This window comes from Bombus impatiens, unplaced genomic scaffold (assembly GCF_000188095.3).
Source record: "Bombus impatiens unplaced genomic scaffold, BIMP_2.2 scf_1336, whole genome shotgun sequence".
Classification (NCBI taxonomy): Eukaryota; Metazoa; Arthropoda; class Insecta; order Hymenoptera; family Apidae; genus Bombus; species Bombus impatiens.
This window is the reverse complement of record NT_177755.1, coordinates 56334-72712: the sequence shown is the minus strand read 5'-3', so window position 1 is coordinate 72712 and position 16379 is coordinate 56334. Positions and strand designations below refer to the sequence as shown.

General features: G+C 29.6%; 5 protein-coding genes across 8 annotated transcripts; 3 read left to right on the top strand and 2 right to left on the bottom strand.

Annotated features, from left to right (window-relative positions):
• The first annotated feature begins 135 nt into the window (after window positions 1-135).
• Window positions 136-4590, top strand: LOC100744346. 2 transcript variants are annotated; one of them, XM_033323937.1, is made up of 9 exons: window positions 136-471; window positions 1024-1341; window positions 1411-1619; window positions 1694-2243; window positions 2331-2506; window positions 2598-2676; window positions 2751-3577; window positions 3653-3873; window positions 3955-4590. In XM_033323937.1, exons 2-9 carry the CDS (start codon window positions 1135-1137, stop codon window positions 4224-4226), a joined length of 2541 nt encoding a protein of 846 aa, XP_033179828.1. In that variant the 5' UTR covers window positions 136-471; window positions 1024-1134; the 3' UTR covers window positions 4227-4590. The 2 variants fall into 2 exon arrangements, with proteins under 2 accessions (XP_033179828.1, XP_003493899.1); XM_003493851.4 differs by having other exon boundaries at window positions 139-471; window positions 1411-1614; window positions 1689-2243.
• Window positions 4591-4953: 363 nt separating this feature from the next.
• LOC100744911 (mannose-1-phosphate guanyltransferase alpha-A) lies at window positions 4954-7026 on the bottom strand. The gene is made up of 5 exons (XM_003493856.4): window positions 6885-7026; window positions 6145-6721; window positions 5794-6070; window positions 5444-5708; window positions 4954-5371 (listed from the first exon to the last, which is right to left on the bottom strand). The coding sequence occupies exons 1-5, from the start codon at window positions 6925-6927 to the stop codon at window positions 5271-5273; spliced, it is 1263 nt and encodes a 420-aa protein (XP_003493904.1). The 5' UTR covers window positions 6928-7026; the 3' UTR covers window positions 4954-5270.
• A 399-nt stretch (window positions 7027-7425) lies between these two features.
• Window positions 7426-12752, bottom strand: LOC100745032 (congested-like trachea protein). Of its 2 annotated transcripts, XM_012392283.3 has the most exons (6): window positions 12518-12742; window positions 12058-12146; window positions 11489-11603; window positions 11066-11380; window positions 7963-8136; window positions 7426-7849 (listed from the first exon to the last, which is right to left on the bottom strand). In XM_012392283.3, exons 3-6 carry the CDS (start codon window positions 11586-11588, stop codon window positions 7662-7664), a joined length of 777 nt encoding a protein of 258 aa, XP_012247706.1. In that variant the 5' UTR covers window positions 11589-11603; window positions 12058-12146; window positions 12518-12742; the 3' UTR covers window positions 7426-7661. The 2 variants fall into 2 exon arrangements, with proteins under 2 accessions (XP_012247706.1, XP_012247705.1); XM_012392282.3 differs by lacking the exon at window positions 12058-12146 and having other exon boundaries at window positions 12518-12752.
• On the top strand, window positions 7695-10997 carry LOC100744788 (insulin-like growth factor-binding protein complex acid labile subunit). Of its 2 annotated transcripts, XM_012392277.3 has the most exons (6): window positions 8169-8548; window positions 8719-8850; window positions 8906-9043; window positions 9109-9932; window positions 10003-10552; window positions 10625-10997. In XM_012392277.3, the coding sequence occupies exons 1-6, from the start codon at window positions 8513-8515 to the stop codon at window positions 10796-10798; spliced, it is 1854 nt and encodes a 617-aa protein (XP_012247700.1). In that variant the 5' UTR covers window positions 8169-8512; the 3' UTR covers window positions 10799-10997. The 2 variants fall into 2 exon arrangements, with proteins under 2 accessions (XP_024227242.1, XP_012247700.1); XM_024371474.2 differs by lacking the exon at window positions 8169-8548 and adding an exon at window positions 7695-7832 and having other exon boundaries at window positions 8719-9043.
• A 372-nt stretch (window positions 12753-13124) lies between the features above and the next one.
• LOC100744469 (5'-AMP-activated protein kinase catalytic subunit alpha-2) lies at window positions 13125-16209 on the top strand. The gene is made up of 10 exons (XM_012392279.3): window positions 13125-13347; window positions 13741-13854; window positions 13965-14106; window positions 14178-14416; window positions 14504-14710; window positions 14780-14885; window positions 14991-15325; window positions 15433-15596; window positions 15670-15829; window positions 15911-16209. Exons 2-10 carry the CDS (start codon window positions 13752-13754, stop codon window positions 16000-16002), a joined length of 1548 nt encoding a protein of 515 aa, XP_012247702.1. The 5' UTR covers window positions 13125-13347; window positions 13741-13751; the 3' UTR covers window positions 16003-16209.
• The last annotated feature ends 170 nt before the right edge of the window (window positions 16210-16379 follow it).

Here is a 16379-nt window from a genome sequence, read left to right as displayed (position 1 = left end):
GAAATAATAAAAATATGAGAACCACTGACGAAGAATGTGAGAGATTGATTAATCATTTTACGCAAAGTTGTCGATGAGAACCACTGCTTGGAATTCCTGACTACTTGGTCGACAATCTTGGGTTTTAGAGTTAGTGGAGCAACGATAAGTGCAATGTTACTTTATTACATTGTTATATAGTAATCTATATATAGTTGTCTCTTGAATCAACAGGTAGATTGAACTAAAGTTTGTTTGAAATAAAATAAGCGGCCTTCTTAAACGTGAATCGCCGGAAAATGTACCAACACAATCAAAAAGCAACGCAGATCGTGGATAGTCGGTGAGGAAAAGTTTTATTTTTGAAAGCGTCCGCGAAGTATACAGATAAATTCCTCGCATTCCAACGCTGGTCCAAGCTCCTGCGAGCCCAGCATCTAGATGAGAATGTTACTTTTGTGATTACTCATTCGGTGACATCTGAGGAATGTGGTAAGGCAATTTGCTTCCTCCTACGCTTCACAATATTTTTTAATTTTATATTTTCATTATATTAATATTTTTATTCCAGACTATTAAGATTTCTATTTTCTTTCTTCCTATTAAACAACTGACACATTTTAATCAAACATACCAGTTTGTAAAAAATTGATTTTTCATTTTCCAACTTTTTGAATATTATTGTCAGTTTCTTATTACAATATTTTATTGTCTACTCCAGTTTTTATTTTAAATTTATACTTGTAGTTTTCCGACGTTGTCACATGTGAATAGTTAAAAATGTGATTTGTAATATTATCAATTAGTGATAGACAGACAAATTTATTTATTTGAATTCATATGTATCAATTACAGAGCAATATGCTATAAAAATTATTTTTATAGTAAAAATATGTATATAAAGCAATTTTTTAATTTTTAAATAAAATCTTTTTGAATTATATTTGGTATTCTATTAGTTTAAGATTTTTGTGTAATATTCATATATCATATTATATTGAATATTAAAATAAATAGGTTATTTATTAACAATTTGTATTTCAGTTAGCTTTCTTCATCCACTGTATGAGACAATTGCTATATTGTGGAATGTGTGGCATAGGTTGACAAGAAGAAAAGGTGCTGGATAATCCAAATGGATAACAAAAGCCCATTATGGCCCAGCATCTGCAGACACAGCATCAACACGAATTTTTACCATTGTGTGATGTATTATTCAACATAATCTCCCTTGCATCATATTTTTGTGACGTTGTTTTTGACTTTGCAATGGTATATGCTCTTGCCCAACATTCTGTAGCTCCTCCAATTCTCTTTCCCTTAAGTATTGTTCTTATAGCAACTTCGTTAATTATTTCTCAGGTCAGTATCCATATAAAGCAATGAAAAATTTCTATTTGTCATAACTAATATATTCTTTATTAATTTCAGATTATTAGTGTAAGATGGTATTTGTGGGGAGCCAGAGGCAAACTAACTGGTAACAATATAGCAGATTGCAATATCAATGGAAAGAAAGAAAATGGGAATTGGACAATATGGTGTGTTTTATTGCTTCATTCAACTCAAGTTGGAGTATTATGGAGATACTTCAAATTATTTATTCCAGTTAATTTAACTTATGTTAAACATGAGGTGAGGTGCAAGAAAAAATAGCTTGTGTATATATTAAAATAATTTATCTGAAATTAATGATTTTACATCATTAGGTTAGAGAACTTTGTGTATTACGCCTTATTCATGCCTTCTGTGAAGCTGCACCAATGTTACTTCTGCAGTTATATCTCTTGTCTATTGGAGTCAATAATGATTCAAATACAGATGTTGAAAAAACAAAGGAAACTGACAGAGACAGTGATAAGTTAGCAAAATTAACTGCAGTATCTGCTGGTCTATCTTTGTGGAGTGTATGTTGGGCAGTTGCTAGTTTTAGCAAAGGTGCAGCACGTCTTCGTAATTTAGAACGTTTGGTATTGACATGGCTAGGTGTGCTGGCACAACTAGCTTGGCGTTTAGGAACTGTAAGCGCTAGAGTAGGAGTATTGGTAGCTTATGCTTCACTTTATGGTGGACAGTGGTTGCTAATTGTCATGGCTCTCCACTGGCTATCAATGTTGATGTGGTTGCTACTCACGCCAGATGGTCTTTTTCACGGTGGCGAACATTTGCCTATTTTAAGAAAAACGTCTTTAGCTTCACTCCTTGCATTTGTTTATATATTTGCGTATGTAAATTTACACGAAACAAATCATCGTCAAAAAATGGTGAGTTGTTGATGTATGTTGCTTCCTTAATACTAATATTTAAAGTTAATTAAATCAAGTGTATTCAATTCATTTATATTCTTTTAGGTAATTTTTTACACAGTAATGTTTTTGGAGAATAGTTTACTCATTGGTGTATGGATAGTTGGTGTTAATAGAACAGATCTTCTTCCACACCAACATCATCCAAACCCTGTAACTTTAGTACTTACACTATTAGCCTTATTTTTTGGTGGTATGTTTTTCATGGGGCTCTATTATAGGTAGGTATAAGTTCAATTTTATCAATTCATTTTGCAAAGATAGATATTATTTAATGATAGTAATTGTTAATGACTTTACATGGAACTATAGATTTTTTCATGTACGGAGATTAAGGTATGAAGCAGGTGGCAGAATGACAGCTTCGAATCTCACGGCTTTGTCAAACCAGGTATTACAAATTAAAACCAAATTTTTAAGGGCAATATAGTAAATATATCTCTAATAAAGGAATTGTGTATGTAGGATAATCTGGAAGAAAAACAAATAGAATATACAGAAGATAAAAAATTAAATATGAATGTAGGAGTAAGGAAAGTTAAGTTGAGTAATGGTGGAATACCAGGAGTATTTAATTGTCGTTTTACGAATCCAGCTGCAGTAAATCCAAATCGAAAAAAGAAAAAACCAACAACATTCGTACCTCCTCCACCACCACAGTCTGAAACTGGAACTGTCACAACTTCCATGAACACAGTGACTGAATCAAAACAATGGCTTGGCGTGAATAATAATTCACGTCAATTAATACCGTTTTGGAAGAAATCTGTGAATTCCGGCATGATACAGAATGATCATTCAAATGAGCAAAAAATTGGAATGGATGCTGCAACTGCTGGCTCTCTAAGTGTAAATTTAATAAGAGAGAAACTTCAAGAGAAGAAACAGCAGCAGTTGCGAGAATTAAGAGCAATTCAAGAAGAAATAAAAGAAGGAAAGTTATTTCCTCCGCCATCAGCTTCAGCATCATCATTTTCGTCATCGCCTGCATCAAATCAGCAACCACCACCTAATACAAAATTACATACTTCCCCCAGTTCTCCTTTATTCACATCTGAGCCATCAGTAGGTGATCAAAATGGAGGACTAGCCTTATCTTCGTGGCCACCAGTGAAAATGCACTGTCTTTTACCTCCACCACCATCATCTTCCTATTACCCAAACATTCATCCTTCGAATTCATGGAGAACAACGCAAAGAGAAAGAGCGGACACTCCAGAAATTTTACTCGCACCGCGCTGTCTTCCTCATCATTATTCCCATTGGACACCGTCTACTCATGTTAATCATCGGTAATTAAAGATTAAAATATTATTAAATAGTATATATTAGTTATAACATATATTATAATATATTCTACGTTTCAGTCAAAATGGTGGAGAGGAAAGTTCTAAAGGCGAGGGAGAGGTAGAAGGAGATCTTAGCGATATGGAAGGTAGTCAAGTATCATTGCCCCGAAGCTATACTCTACCACGTGAATTTAAGTATCATCACCCAAACAATACTGCCAGAGAACGAGAACGACGTGTAGGAAATAACAAAGTTCCAGCCTCACGTTTTTACTTACCTTCTACTAATAGTTCCGATGGTGCGTTCTGCTTAAATTTGTTTGAATTCAGTTTTATGAAATGCATTTACTCTTATGTGTATTTATCTAATATCTTTCCAGGAGATGTAGATAGTGCGGATAATGAAGAAGAGACGGATTCTGAAGTACACTATCGCATGAAAAATAATCATGAGTCCAACAATCATAATGAAACGCAACAGCAGCAACAGCAACGATTTGCGTTTGAGGATAATAATAAAAATGAATTTTTAAATCCAGATTCTTCAGCAACCGTTATCATGTCTGGAAATTCTTATTTAAATAATTCTCAAGGACTACTTCGACCAAGTCAATTGTTCAGAAACAGGGTTAAACATGAAACGAAGCTTTGAAGCTTCTGTTTTTATTCATAGTATTTTAGGAATTGTATAATAGCTAATTGAAGGTTTGAAACAAGAAGACTGTACATGATCTATTTTTATAAAATTATTAATTTCTTATGCGCGTATTTTTTAACATTCTTATGATGTTCAGATTAACATTTCTAAGGGTTAGATGCTAACCATAAGAATTGTACATAAAAGAGGAGTGAATATAGACTTCATAGACTTTTATATACTCTATAAACTTCATAGGCTAATACTGTTACATTTGTTCCTTGTAAATGATGATACAACTATGTACAAAAAAGCATGTCAAACAACCGAGTATGTGTTTATTTTTACGATCTAAGTAAATACATACGATCTGAAAAGTTTTGATATTTTTTACATAACATACAATTTCTTTTTCAATAAATTATTAATTCTCTTGTATTCTGGAAGAAAATATATAGTTTAAACTCTTCATAATGTTAATTACTTTATAAATATGGTACTTTTTGATGCAATGGATTATATAAACAGATAAGATATTTGAACTCATTATATTTATTTTATATTAAAAAATAGATAGATATGTATTTAAATTATACAATTATCGTAAACTATTGTTTAAATTATTTCAGCCTTTTTCTTGGTAAAGAACGAATTAACAAAAAATATTCTTCACTAATTATTAACTTATTAGTGATTAAGGTGTTGAGTTTACAAATATAAGTCAGAAATACAAATGGAAAAATGGATATACAAGTGTCGAAAATGTCTATTTTCTTCATATTGTACATGGTATATCGTTATATATATTAATATATAAACTAACAATTGTGTGTAACAAAATCATTAGAAAATATTTATATCCATATAAATACCTTATATAAATCTGTATATTGTGCATCAGTATCAGTTTCTTAGAAAACTGATTTTATATTAAAGTCACTATTTTATAAATTGGCAATTTCAAACATACAATAGAAGTTAACGAAATATTGCACATATAAATTAGTTAACAGAGATATATTTTCTTAAATATTGTGATTTGCATTGTATGCATATACCTTATAGAATAATTTCATTTTTAAAGTTCCTAGTCAGTTCTTTGTGCGGTAAGACAATCGAATTTAACACTATTTTCTCTGCCGCCAAACGTACGCTCGTGCCTAAAATATAAATAGTAAAAATATATACATACTCATCTTCTTGTGTAAATAATCAATGAATAGACTATTTACCGAGGATTGTTATAGAAGGATTCAATTTTCCATTCGTGTTAAACAAGGGCAAGTTTTCCATTTTCGCAAATGGTTTGTCAGGATTAGGATCACATGGTGTTCCTTCTATCCTTGCCCACTCTCCCACATAGCTGCTTTTCCCAACGATACTGTGCAATACAATAGAATGTGCCTGAATATGAGCATTGGCTAATATAATTGACTCCCTTATTCTAACACCACGGGCAATGACAGCATTTGGGCCTATGCTTACATTTGGACCTAGCTACAAATCAAATATTTCATGAAATTTATATTTAATTAATGTTTTATGATTTTATAAGAACCAAATATCTATAAGAGTTTTTTACCACTGCTGTTTCGTGAACAGTAGCAGAAGGATGAATATAGATATCACCAATAATCTGAAAAGTTCCATTAACTGTAGAAGCAAGACGGTCTGGATGTTTTGCTTTATACAAAGCTAAATAGTGACGATTGGCATATATAGCAGAACCTGCAGTCTTAACTTGTGACCACCATTTTAGAACAGGTAAAGCAAATAAACGACCAGTTCCAGCTAAACGCATTAATATGTCTTGTTCTAGTGATATATGAGCTGGATCTTTACCATTACCATTGAATTGCCTATAAAGTAGCAGTATTTAGTCAAAATTCTTAAATACAAAAAACTTTCCAAAAAATCTTCTGAGGTGTCTTACGTAAAACTTTCCTGATTTTGTCTTGCATAAAAGACATCGGCCATGGTTTGAAAGATATCTAAGGAAGCAAGATAGATTCCACAATTGATTAAAGTGGAAACAAATGTCGATGGCTTCTCTACATAATGAGCAACCTTTCCTTCTTTGTCAAGAACCATACATCCAAAATTCAATGATTGCTGTCTAGTTGCTTCAGTGGCCATGATAGTAAGCAATGCTTGTTTCTCTTTATGATAATCTACTATTTCTTGCAAAGAAAAGTCAGCACATACATCACCATTCATTACAAAAAAATATGTAGGTCCACCAGAACGTATTTGATCACGAAAGTGATATAAGCCACCAGCTGTTCCTAATGGAATGAATTCTTGAAGATACCTAATGCTTATTTTATATATGCTTATCATTTCCTGAATAAATTGAGACAGATCACTTGCAAGGTATGATCCAATTATTAATATTTCACTAAGATTGTCCACTTTAGAACATGCTTCTATATGGTGCTGTATTACAGGTAATCCAGCAACAGGAAATAATGGTTTTGGTATATCTAACGAAAGAGGCCTAAATCTAGTACCTAAAAAATATATTTTTGAATTTAAAATATCCTGTGGATTACTCTCTTTTACTTATTATTTAATTCAATGCTGTAAAAAATGAGTAAAATCATATTTGAGGTTATATTTTTATACTGCTTATAACAACTATGTTAGAAATATTCATTTATGCGAAACACAGACCTTTTGACGGGCCTCCAATTAATATAACAGATTTTAATATCATCTTTATAAACAATATGAAGCTTTATTACAACTTAAAAAAATTCTCTTGCTATAGTGATAAAAAGTTAATGTACTGATAGGTTTAGGAACCCTTCAAAATTTCCAGTTTGTAAATTCCAATTCAATGGGCAGGATAAGATAAGAATTACAATTTTCTGACAAATAATACGGTAGTAAACTTAACTTAAGCAAACATCAAACAGAATTTGTATGATCATTAAATAAACATAAACAATCATTTCTTACTTTACTTAAAGGTGAGAAATTTAAAATCTTACTCAGTAATAAAAAAAATGGTTTACTTCCGCGGATTTTTTAAATTCTTATGAAACGAAACTATTATTTGAAAATTTGTATCTTTAATATGTAAATAGATTGAAAAGAAGATGATCAAAATTAAAATTGATTCTTCAAATCCGTTGTTTATTTACCCATATAAAAATATATATTAAACATTACAAAATAGAAATTCAACAATATAAAAAGATGATAAAGATTATTACATTGTGTATAAGCTATATTTAAAAAATAACTTATATAATAGCATTAATGACTAAGATAAAATAGATTAACAGTTCATTGCAAATTCATCATAAAATCATTAAGTGAATGCTATTATAAAAAAATATATTATTGTATCTTTCATTAAAGATAGAATACTTTACGAATATATTATCAATTCAACATATATCAGTGGTAGGAATACTATCTGCAGATATTTTATACAATTTTAAATTATGCATTAGGTAGTAGCCAATTCAAGAACTTTATAGCAACTTCAAACCCAAGGAAACATGCTGCATTTGCCGGAAATGCACGAAGCATCACTGGTACACATCCTTTATACAATGCTTTTGGTCCCTCTTCTTTCATTAAAACTACGAACACGTCCCGAATTCCGTTTTTGTAAGTACCATCTGGGGCTAAATAAGATATGTAAAACTTCAATTAATATCTTCCATAATTTGTTGTTAGTCAGATTTGTGAACATTGCTTAGAATTTAATAATAAATTGTAATAAATTTATAATAAATACCACTTTGTAAACGACTTTTTAATACATCAGGTGGCATTCCAACAATCCAATTTGCTATACCAGCAAAACCACCAGCAACAATTGTTTGTAATATTCCTGTTTTGCCGTCTTCAGAGGACATCCACTTTTTGAGACACTCATATGTCATAAAGTACATTCCACTAGCAGGAACATCTAAATGTTAAATTTAAAAAATGATTAAGAAGATATATAAATTACCTGTATGGAAGACTTTATAAGATAAAAGCTTACAGATTCAGACAATTTTACATGTAAACAAGTAATAAACATATTATAAAAGATATTTATGAGATTGAAGGAAGATCAAGTTTCACCTGAATGTATATAATTAAAGCATTATGTGGAAACGTTATTTATAATTATAAGGCAAGAATAGTGTGTGTAGGTTGCTAGATAGGAAACATCCTGTTTGATAGGGCTCATCAAGGCAGATAGATAACAATTAACAAAATTCAGTTTCCTTCAAACCAGCGTACCATCATTGGTTTTAAGATCTGCTTTTCTTCAACACTCAAATTTTATTCTAATTATGATGGTTATTCTAATACTTGTCCTCACTTTGCTGGTATATAACTCTTTTCTTTATTTAATATGAAGAAGTGTAAGAGAAAAAGATTATTTTTCTCATAATATTTTTAAATTTAGTAATTTCTCATTGTAACATAGAGATTCTTAAGAGTGATTTTGCATGTATATTTAGCTGAATGATAAATTAATAAATAAATGTATGTTTAGAATGAGTGCTTTGGACAAATAATCGATATTGGCGATGTTTGGGAGGTAAAATGTCCACCAGGCTGTTCATGTGAGGTACAGAAATTTATTGATTTACCTTTGCATCGATGGATCAAAACGAGTCAAGATCAGGTATGAAAACTAGCTAACTTTCTTTTTGACATTTAATAATCTTTTTTCTCAACAGAACTTGACTAACGAATGCAATTTCGAATTTGGATTGAACATGGACCACTCTATGATACCCGAATTTTTAAATGTTGCAATTTGCGCTGTTGCCGAAGATTATGAAGAACTATTGGATAAACTCCCATCAGACATTCAGGTTGGTGTTACAGAATTGAACAGTGTAATTTTTTGCTATTCGAAAATAACGTATCTTTGTCTTAGGTGTTTACAATTCTTGAATCTGGTATGGGAAACTTCGAGATTCTTCTACAGTCTACAACATTTCAACGTTTTACAGATTTAATATCTTTAGACATTCAAGGAATAGATTATGAATCTGTAAAAAAAAGCTCGAATGTTAAACAAGGAAAACAAGGAGGAATCATTTTATCAGTTGATTCATTGTATCCATTAGGATTAAATCTTCTTTACCTAAATTTAGAACGAGTCAGATTGACAAGCCTAAGTCCAATGAAAAAAAATAAAGCTAATCTTGTGGTTAAACCAATGAATACAGTTACCAATGATGAAAATAATAACAAACAATTACTAAATAACATCAGCCAAAGTACAGGGCACAGACTGATATTTTTAAGTCAACAAAATAGTGGAGAAAGCGATGACAAGGAAATACTTCCTTATGATGTGTACAAACAAGAAATGGAAGGTTATCAAGAAACTGTTGGACTTTTTACTGGTTTAGGAGCTTTAACTCACTTAAGAGTTTATGATTGTGATTTAAAAGATATAACATGGCATATGTTTGATGGTTTGAATAATCTTGTTCATCTCTCACTAGAAAAAAATAGTTTGAAGTTCATCCCAGAATTTTGTTTTTATGGCACCCCAAATTTAAAAGTATTGTCACTTGCAAGTAATCAGTTGTTAACACTTAAGAGTGTAGATTTAGCTGGCTTATTGATGCTAGAAGATCTTGATTTAAGAGGGAATAATCTAACTTTTTTATCAGAACTATCTTTTCCCCCTTTCCCAATGTTGAAGATTGCAGATTTTCGGAAGAATCCTTTGGATTCTATATTCCCAAGGTATTTTAATTACATACATATTTTTATGATAATAAGATGTGAAATTAATATAAATATCTTCTGATTTCAGTACTTTTGAAATCATGAATACAACATTAGAACTTTATTTGGGAGGTGAAGATTCAAAATTATATCTACAAAAAAATTCTTTCTTAGGATTATGTCGGCTTCGAGCCTTATATCTGTATAATTTAGAAATACCAATGTTGGAACGTTTTGTATTTCAAGGAATGCCAGAGCTGTTAAAATTAAGAGCTCGTGGAAATATTTCAAGTATCGATCTTGATGCTTTTGTGGATTTAATCAAATTAGTAGATCTTGATTTAAGTTCTTGTCATATTCGTAAAATATCTATGGATGCATTTTATGGTTTGCAAAATGTTAAACGTATAGATCTATCAAATAATGAATTAGAATATATTCCACCTGGTTTATTTGGAGTGCAACAACAGAAGCAACTTAAAGAAATTATCCTTTCAAAGAATAAGCTGACATCACTACCTATAGACTTTTTCAAAATGCTTCGGATTCCAAATAAACCACCACAATTTTCAATTGTAAGATTAGATAGCAATCCATGGGATTGTACTTGTTCGATGATTACATGGAATCCTTACTTGGTAAGTATAAAGAAGCTATTGTTTAAAGCTATTTTTAACCACACAATAATTATAATTTGATTGAAAAAAAAGGTAAACAGGTTACGAGAAATAGCACCAAGATGCTCAACTCCCAAGAAGCTGAAAAATTGGGGAGTTTTTCATGCATTACGCAAAGGTGGTTTGCAATGTAGAACCTTGAGGAGAAGGTATTTAAAGAAGTCTACATTGGGAAGAAATAATTATGAAGATAATATCATCAGTTAGCTAATATATGTTTTTAATTTACTATTAATATATGTGTATAAAAAACAAGAAACAAAATTAGACAGTTCAATTTTTCGTCTTTATAAGATAATTCTGCTTTCTAAATTTATCATAGTTGTATAATAACACTGTGTATAGATATAAGCTAGATATATAAGACTTAAGGAAATTCACAATAAAAAAGAGTAGCAATTGACAATTTCATAGTCTCTATATTTAAATTATTATAAAAATAAAATAAAAAAGAACATTTTTGATATTACATACCTCTCAAAAGCGTAGCACAGGTACCTTTAAAAATATTCCTAATTCCTCCGTTCTTATAAAGTTGCTTTGTACAATCAATAGGGCCATTATATCTGGGTTTTGCATCACCCTGTTGTATTTGTAAAAGACATTTTATTCTTTCACCAGGAGCCATTATAACAGTTGTAAAGATGCCACTAAAAGCACCAGCATAGAATAGTTGCAAAGGAGACAGTTCAACATTGTCAGATCTCTTTATCAATTGCTTGCCAAGTCCAAATCCATAAAAACTTATGGCAAATATTGGAGCTACACCACATAAAGGTGCACCCATACCTAAAAGAAAAATGTTGTAGATAATCTAATGAGCAAATATTTTTTAATAAGAAGAAAGAATTAATAGGATATATTTATACATGTTTAAGGTACAAACTATCTACCAACCCTTATATAGTCCACGTATTCCTTCTCTCGTGATTGTTTTCTTAGCACAATCAATTGTTCCATTATACAATACTGCTTCATTTGGACTTGGTAGGGGCATAGTTTGAAGGCGGACCTATTAACAATAATGTCCCTTCCAAACACTTACTTTGGTATAGAATACTATTAACAATAATTGAAAGGAAAACAAAAAAATGTCAATACAAGCAATTTTGATAAATAGAAAGAATGTATGGAAAACATTAATTTCATTAATTATTTATTTTTGGTATAATATAATTGAACCATATACCTTCTCTTTTAATTTAATTATTTTTCATCACAATAAAAAGATTACAATAATTCCCATGGATCCTAATTTTTTTATTATATATGAAAATATTTTATGTCTTTATCAAAATATAAAATATTTAAAATAATGAACCACAATGATAATCATAGATAATTGATTAACATAAAAATTTAAAAGAATAGAAGGACAAAAAATAAAAAGAAGACAATAAAAAAGTAGATTCTTAAATAAAAAGGTATATACAAAATCTAATCGGCACATATTGTGTTTCTTTTACCTAACATATCGAGCCAGTCCTCTTCAGAGAAAAACAGTTTATTCCTAAGTAGGATTTAATAATCCTACTTATAATTAGACTAGGTACAGCTGAAAAATTGGGGGATTATCTTTTACATTTAATTTTATAGAATAACTATTCTACCCCAAATTTCTATTTATACTTTATTATATACAAAAATTTTTAAAATGTATTTTAATTCAATTTTTTAATGTTATAAAAAATATTAGCAAGTTAAAAATGATTTAAGAAATTATACTTTCTACTTGAATGTTTTATATATCAAATTCTGTTACACTTCAACAATGAAAACAAATGTTTGTTTTATTTGTACAAATTATAAAATTTATACTGCTTTGTTTATATACATATTTATTACTATAATTTGTTATTGTTTATAAACATTGTTGTTGTTATATAAATAATTCATTATTTTTTATATTAATTAATGTAACCTTACTTTTATCGTGTCTAGGGGATGACCCACCACGATGGTGCATATTCCGCCGAATCCTCCACTTAGAAAATATTTAAGAAGGCTTATCTCGTTTTCTGACATTTTAATGATAACGTGATTGGTAAATTTTACTTCGAAATAAAATAAAGAGTACAAAGATCAATATTATCTCTTAGGCGGTTCTAAAATCCAACCTCGAGTCTTGTTAAAAAGAGAAACATGATGTTCGAATAAAGTAACAGCATTAATTAATATATTAATTCCTAAAATTGACAACTATAATTGCATAAACAATAATTATTCACAATAATGACTATCTCTATTAAAGTAAATATTAACTTTTATTTTCGATAAATTAATTATAAAATAAAAAAAGAAATATAAAATTAAAGTTTAAAAATAAATGAAATTGAAATGATCTTTTGGTATAATTAAAAAATTAAGAAATATATTTGAAAAATTGTATAATGTCATTCATATGCATATTTAAAAATGAATCAAATTAAAATATCTTTTATGTGGTTAAACAATTGGGTAATAAATTTAAAAAATTATTTATATACTCTATATATTTCGTATAACAGATTTGAAAAGAAATTTTATATATGCCGCCAGATTAATTCGTGATAGCGCTATATACGTATACTTACTGAACATAAGATATTTTAGCATTATGAAGGCTCAATTTTCCTATGAATCAAAAATATCAATATAAAATTTATCACTAGCTTTCTAATCTTTGAATTTTGTGATAAATGATTTAACATATCCTGTTAAATGTCTGTGTAGTGGTATCTTCGAAATAATGTGTCAGAACATGTAAATAATATCAGGTGATTAAAGTTAATCATCTAATTTATAATATTTATGACAGAGTTTATTTTATTATTTTACGTATTTTTATCTTCATATTTCTCAATGTAGCTATTTTATTCCTATCACATCTTAATGCTGGTAATTTAGCATTCTATTTGACCTTGCATTAAATGTTAAACAATTTCTTGGATTTGTGTAATGTAAATAAGCAATTGTAATAAAGCGCCAGTAATTATCGACATTTTAACTTCATTGTTTCTACATAAATTTATATATTTTTGAGCTGCAACTTATGATTGTATTTTGCTTAAAGTTATTGTCATTGTAAGAATTCACATTTAGTCTAACTAATCTAATTTTATTAACATTATATTTTGTATTTGACTGGTGATGTTTGTTACATATTATAGAACTAACAACAATGTCTGAGAAAATTCCATCTAATCAACCACAGCCAATTGTTAAGATTGGCCATTATACACTTGGTCAAACATTAGGTGTTGGGACATTTGGTAAAGTAAAAAGTACGTAAATCTTCTATAAATAAACCTTTATTACTTTTATTGCTTTTATTACTTTTTATATTAAGTAATACCACAGCATACAAAATGCTTATAATTCATGTTTTTCATAGTTGGAGAACATGTCTTAACAAAACATAAAGTTGCTGTGAAAATTTTGAATCGTCAGAAAATTAAAAGTTTAGATGTGGTTGGAAAGATTAGAAGAGAGATACAAAATCTGAAACTTTTCAGACATCCTCACATTATTAAATTGTAAGTAATAGTAGCATGCTCTATAAAATATCAATTAATATAGAATATATCAATTTTTTGTTACAATTTAGATATCAAGTTATAAGCTCACCCACCGATATATTTATGATAATGGAATATGTATCAGGTGGAGAGTTGTTTGACTATATTGTAAAACATGGCAAACTAAAGGAATATGAGGCACGAAGATTCTTCCAACAGATTATTTCTGGTGTTGATTATTGTCACAGGCATATGATAGTTCATCGTGACTTAAAGCCAGAGAATCTATTGTTAGATCACAATCTACATGTAAAAATAGCAGATTTTGGTATTTGGATATAGTCAAGATCTTACTAACAAAGTTTATTGATTGAATGATATTATTCAAATAATCTAATAATTTATCAAATTATAGGTTTGTCAAACATGATGATGGATGGAGAATTTTTACGTACTTCTTGTGGCTCCCCTAATTATGCAGCGCCAGAAGTAATTTCTGGTAAATTATATGCTGGTCCTGAAGTCGATATATGGTCTTGTGGAATAATACTTTATGCTTTACTTTGTGGCACTTTACCATTTGATGATGAACATGTACCAACACTTTTCCGTAAAATTAAATGTAAGTAATAACAATCTGTATAACCTTTGATTTTAATGATTCATATAAAATTTCAAATATTTGTTTCAGCTGGAGTTTTTCCCATCCCAGAGTACCTGAATAAAAGTGTTGTAAGTCTTTTATGTCACATGTTACAAGTGGATCCTATGAAAAGAGCAACCATTGAAGATATCAAGTATATTCAATTTTTATTATATGTATTATGCATTACTTATAAATTAAAAAATTTTAAACATTTCTTTGATACAGTTTGAAATAATTACAAATATTTTTAATTTAGGAAACACGAATGGTTCCAGAAGGATTTACCTTCATATTTATTCCCGTCGCCTGTTGAACAAGACGCTTCTGTAATTGATATAGACGCAGTAAACGAAGTTTGCGAAAAATTCAATGTGAAAGAAGCAGAAGTCCATTCTGCATTATTAGGTGGAGATCCTCACGATCAACTGGCAATTGCCTATCACTTAATAATAGATAATAAAAGAATTGCAGACGAGGCTGCTAAAGCTGAATTAAAAGATTTCTATGTAGCTTCTAGTCCACCCCCTGTTGCTTTTAGCCCCAATGATACCAGTAGCAGTCCTTTGAGACCACATCCAGAGAGAATAGCACGTAAGAAGATAAACTAATGCTGTATCTTTAGAATTTAAAAAATTTGTTATTGTTTTCATCATAGAGTTTATGAAAACGATATTTGATATACTTTTTGTACATGTCAGCGTTTCGAGAAAGACAAAGTTCTCAAGGAAGTACATCGTCCTCGATACAAGGCGCTCGTGGTACGCCAGTAAAACGGGCTAAATGGCATTTAGGAATCCGTTCACAGTCTAAACCAAACGACATTATGAATGAAGTCTATCGAGCTATGAAAGCTCTCAATTTCGTAAGACTTTTCTTATAAACTAATCTATAAAATAACAAATTTAATATATATAATAATACATATATATTTTTAGGAATGGAAAATCATAAATGCTTACAGCGTTAGAGTACGCCAAAAGAGTGAATTAACAGATAGATATAGTAAGATGTCGTTACAACTTTATCAAGTTGATTACAAAAGTTATTTATTGGATTTTAAATCTTTATCAAATGAAGAAGAAGATATTGGACGAGGTGAAGAATTTGAGTCAACGCTAATGATTTTTAATTGATGATTTATCTCAATATATTTTATTGTAAATATAACTGTTTTAGATCCTACACTTCCACCACCTCAAGCGACAGGTCATCATACAATGGAATTCTTCGAAATGTGCGCAGCATTAATCACGCAGTTAGCTCGATAAATTTGCTGTACAATATGAGTCATCATTTTTCAGAATTATGTTAATAATGCGTTTTACTTCTCGTTGTACTTTACACAACGTGTATCAGTGCAGTTCATAGGATAAAGGGAACATTTAGGAAGGAATATTTTAGGAAAATAATATCAGTTTCATAAAAAAAATTGAATGCAAGGAGGGGAAGAGTGTAATAAATCTGTAGAAAATCAAGTAATATTTCTTTAAACCTAACCATTTTAATATTCTGTAAAAAAAAATCAAAGAAAAGCGATATTTTTATTTTTAAAAATATATCGATATCTTTGTACATACTATTGGTAAATTGAAAGAAACAAAATACATATATATTTTTTTTAAACGGAAGATTTTAGTTCCTCCAT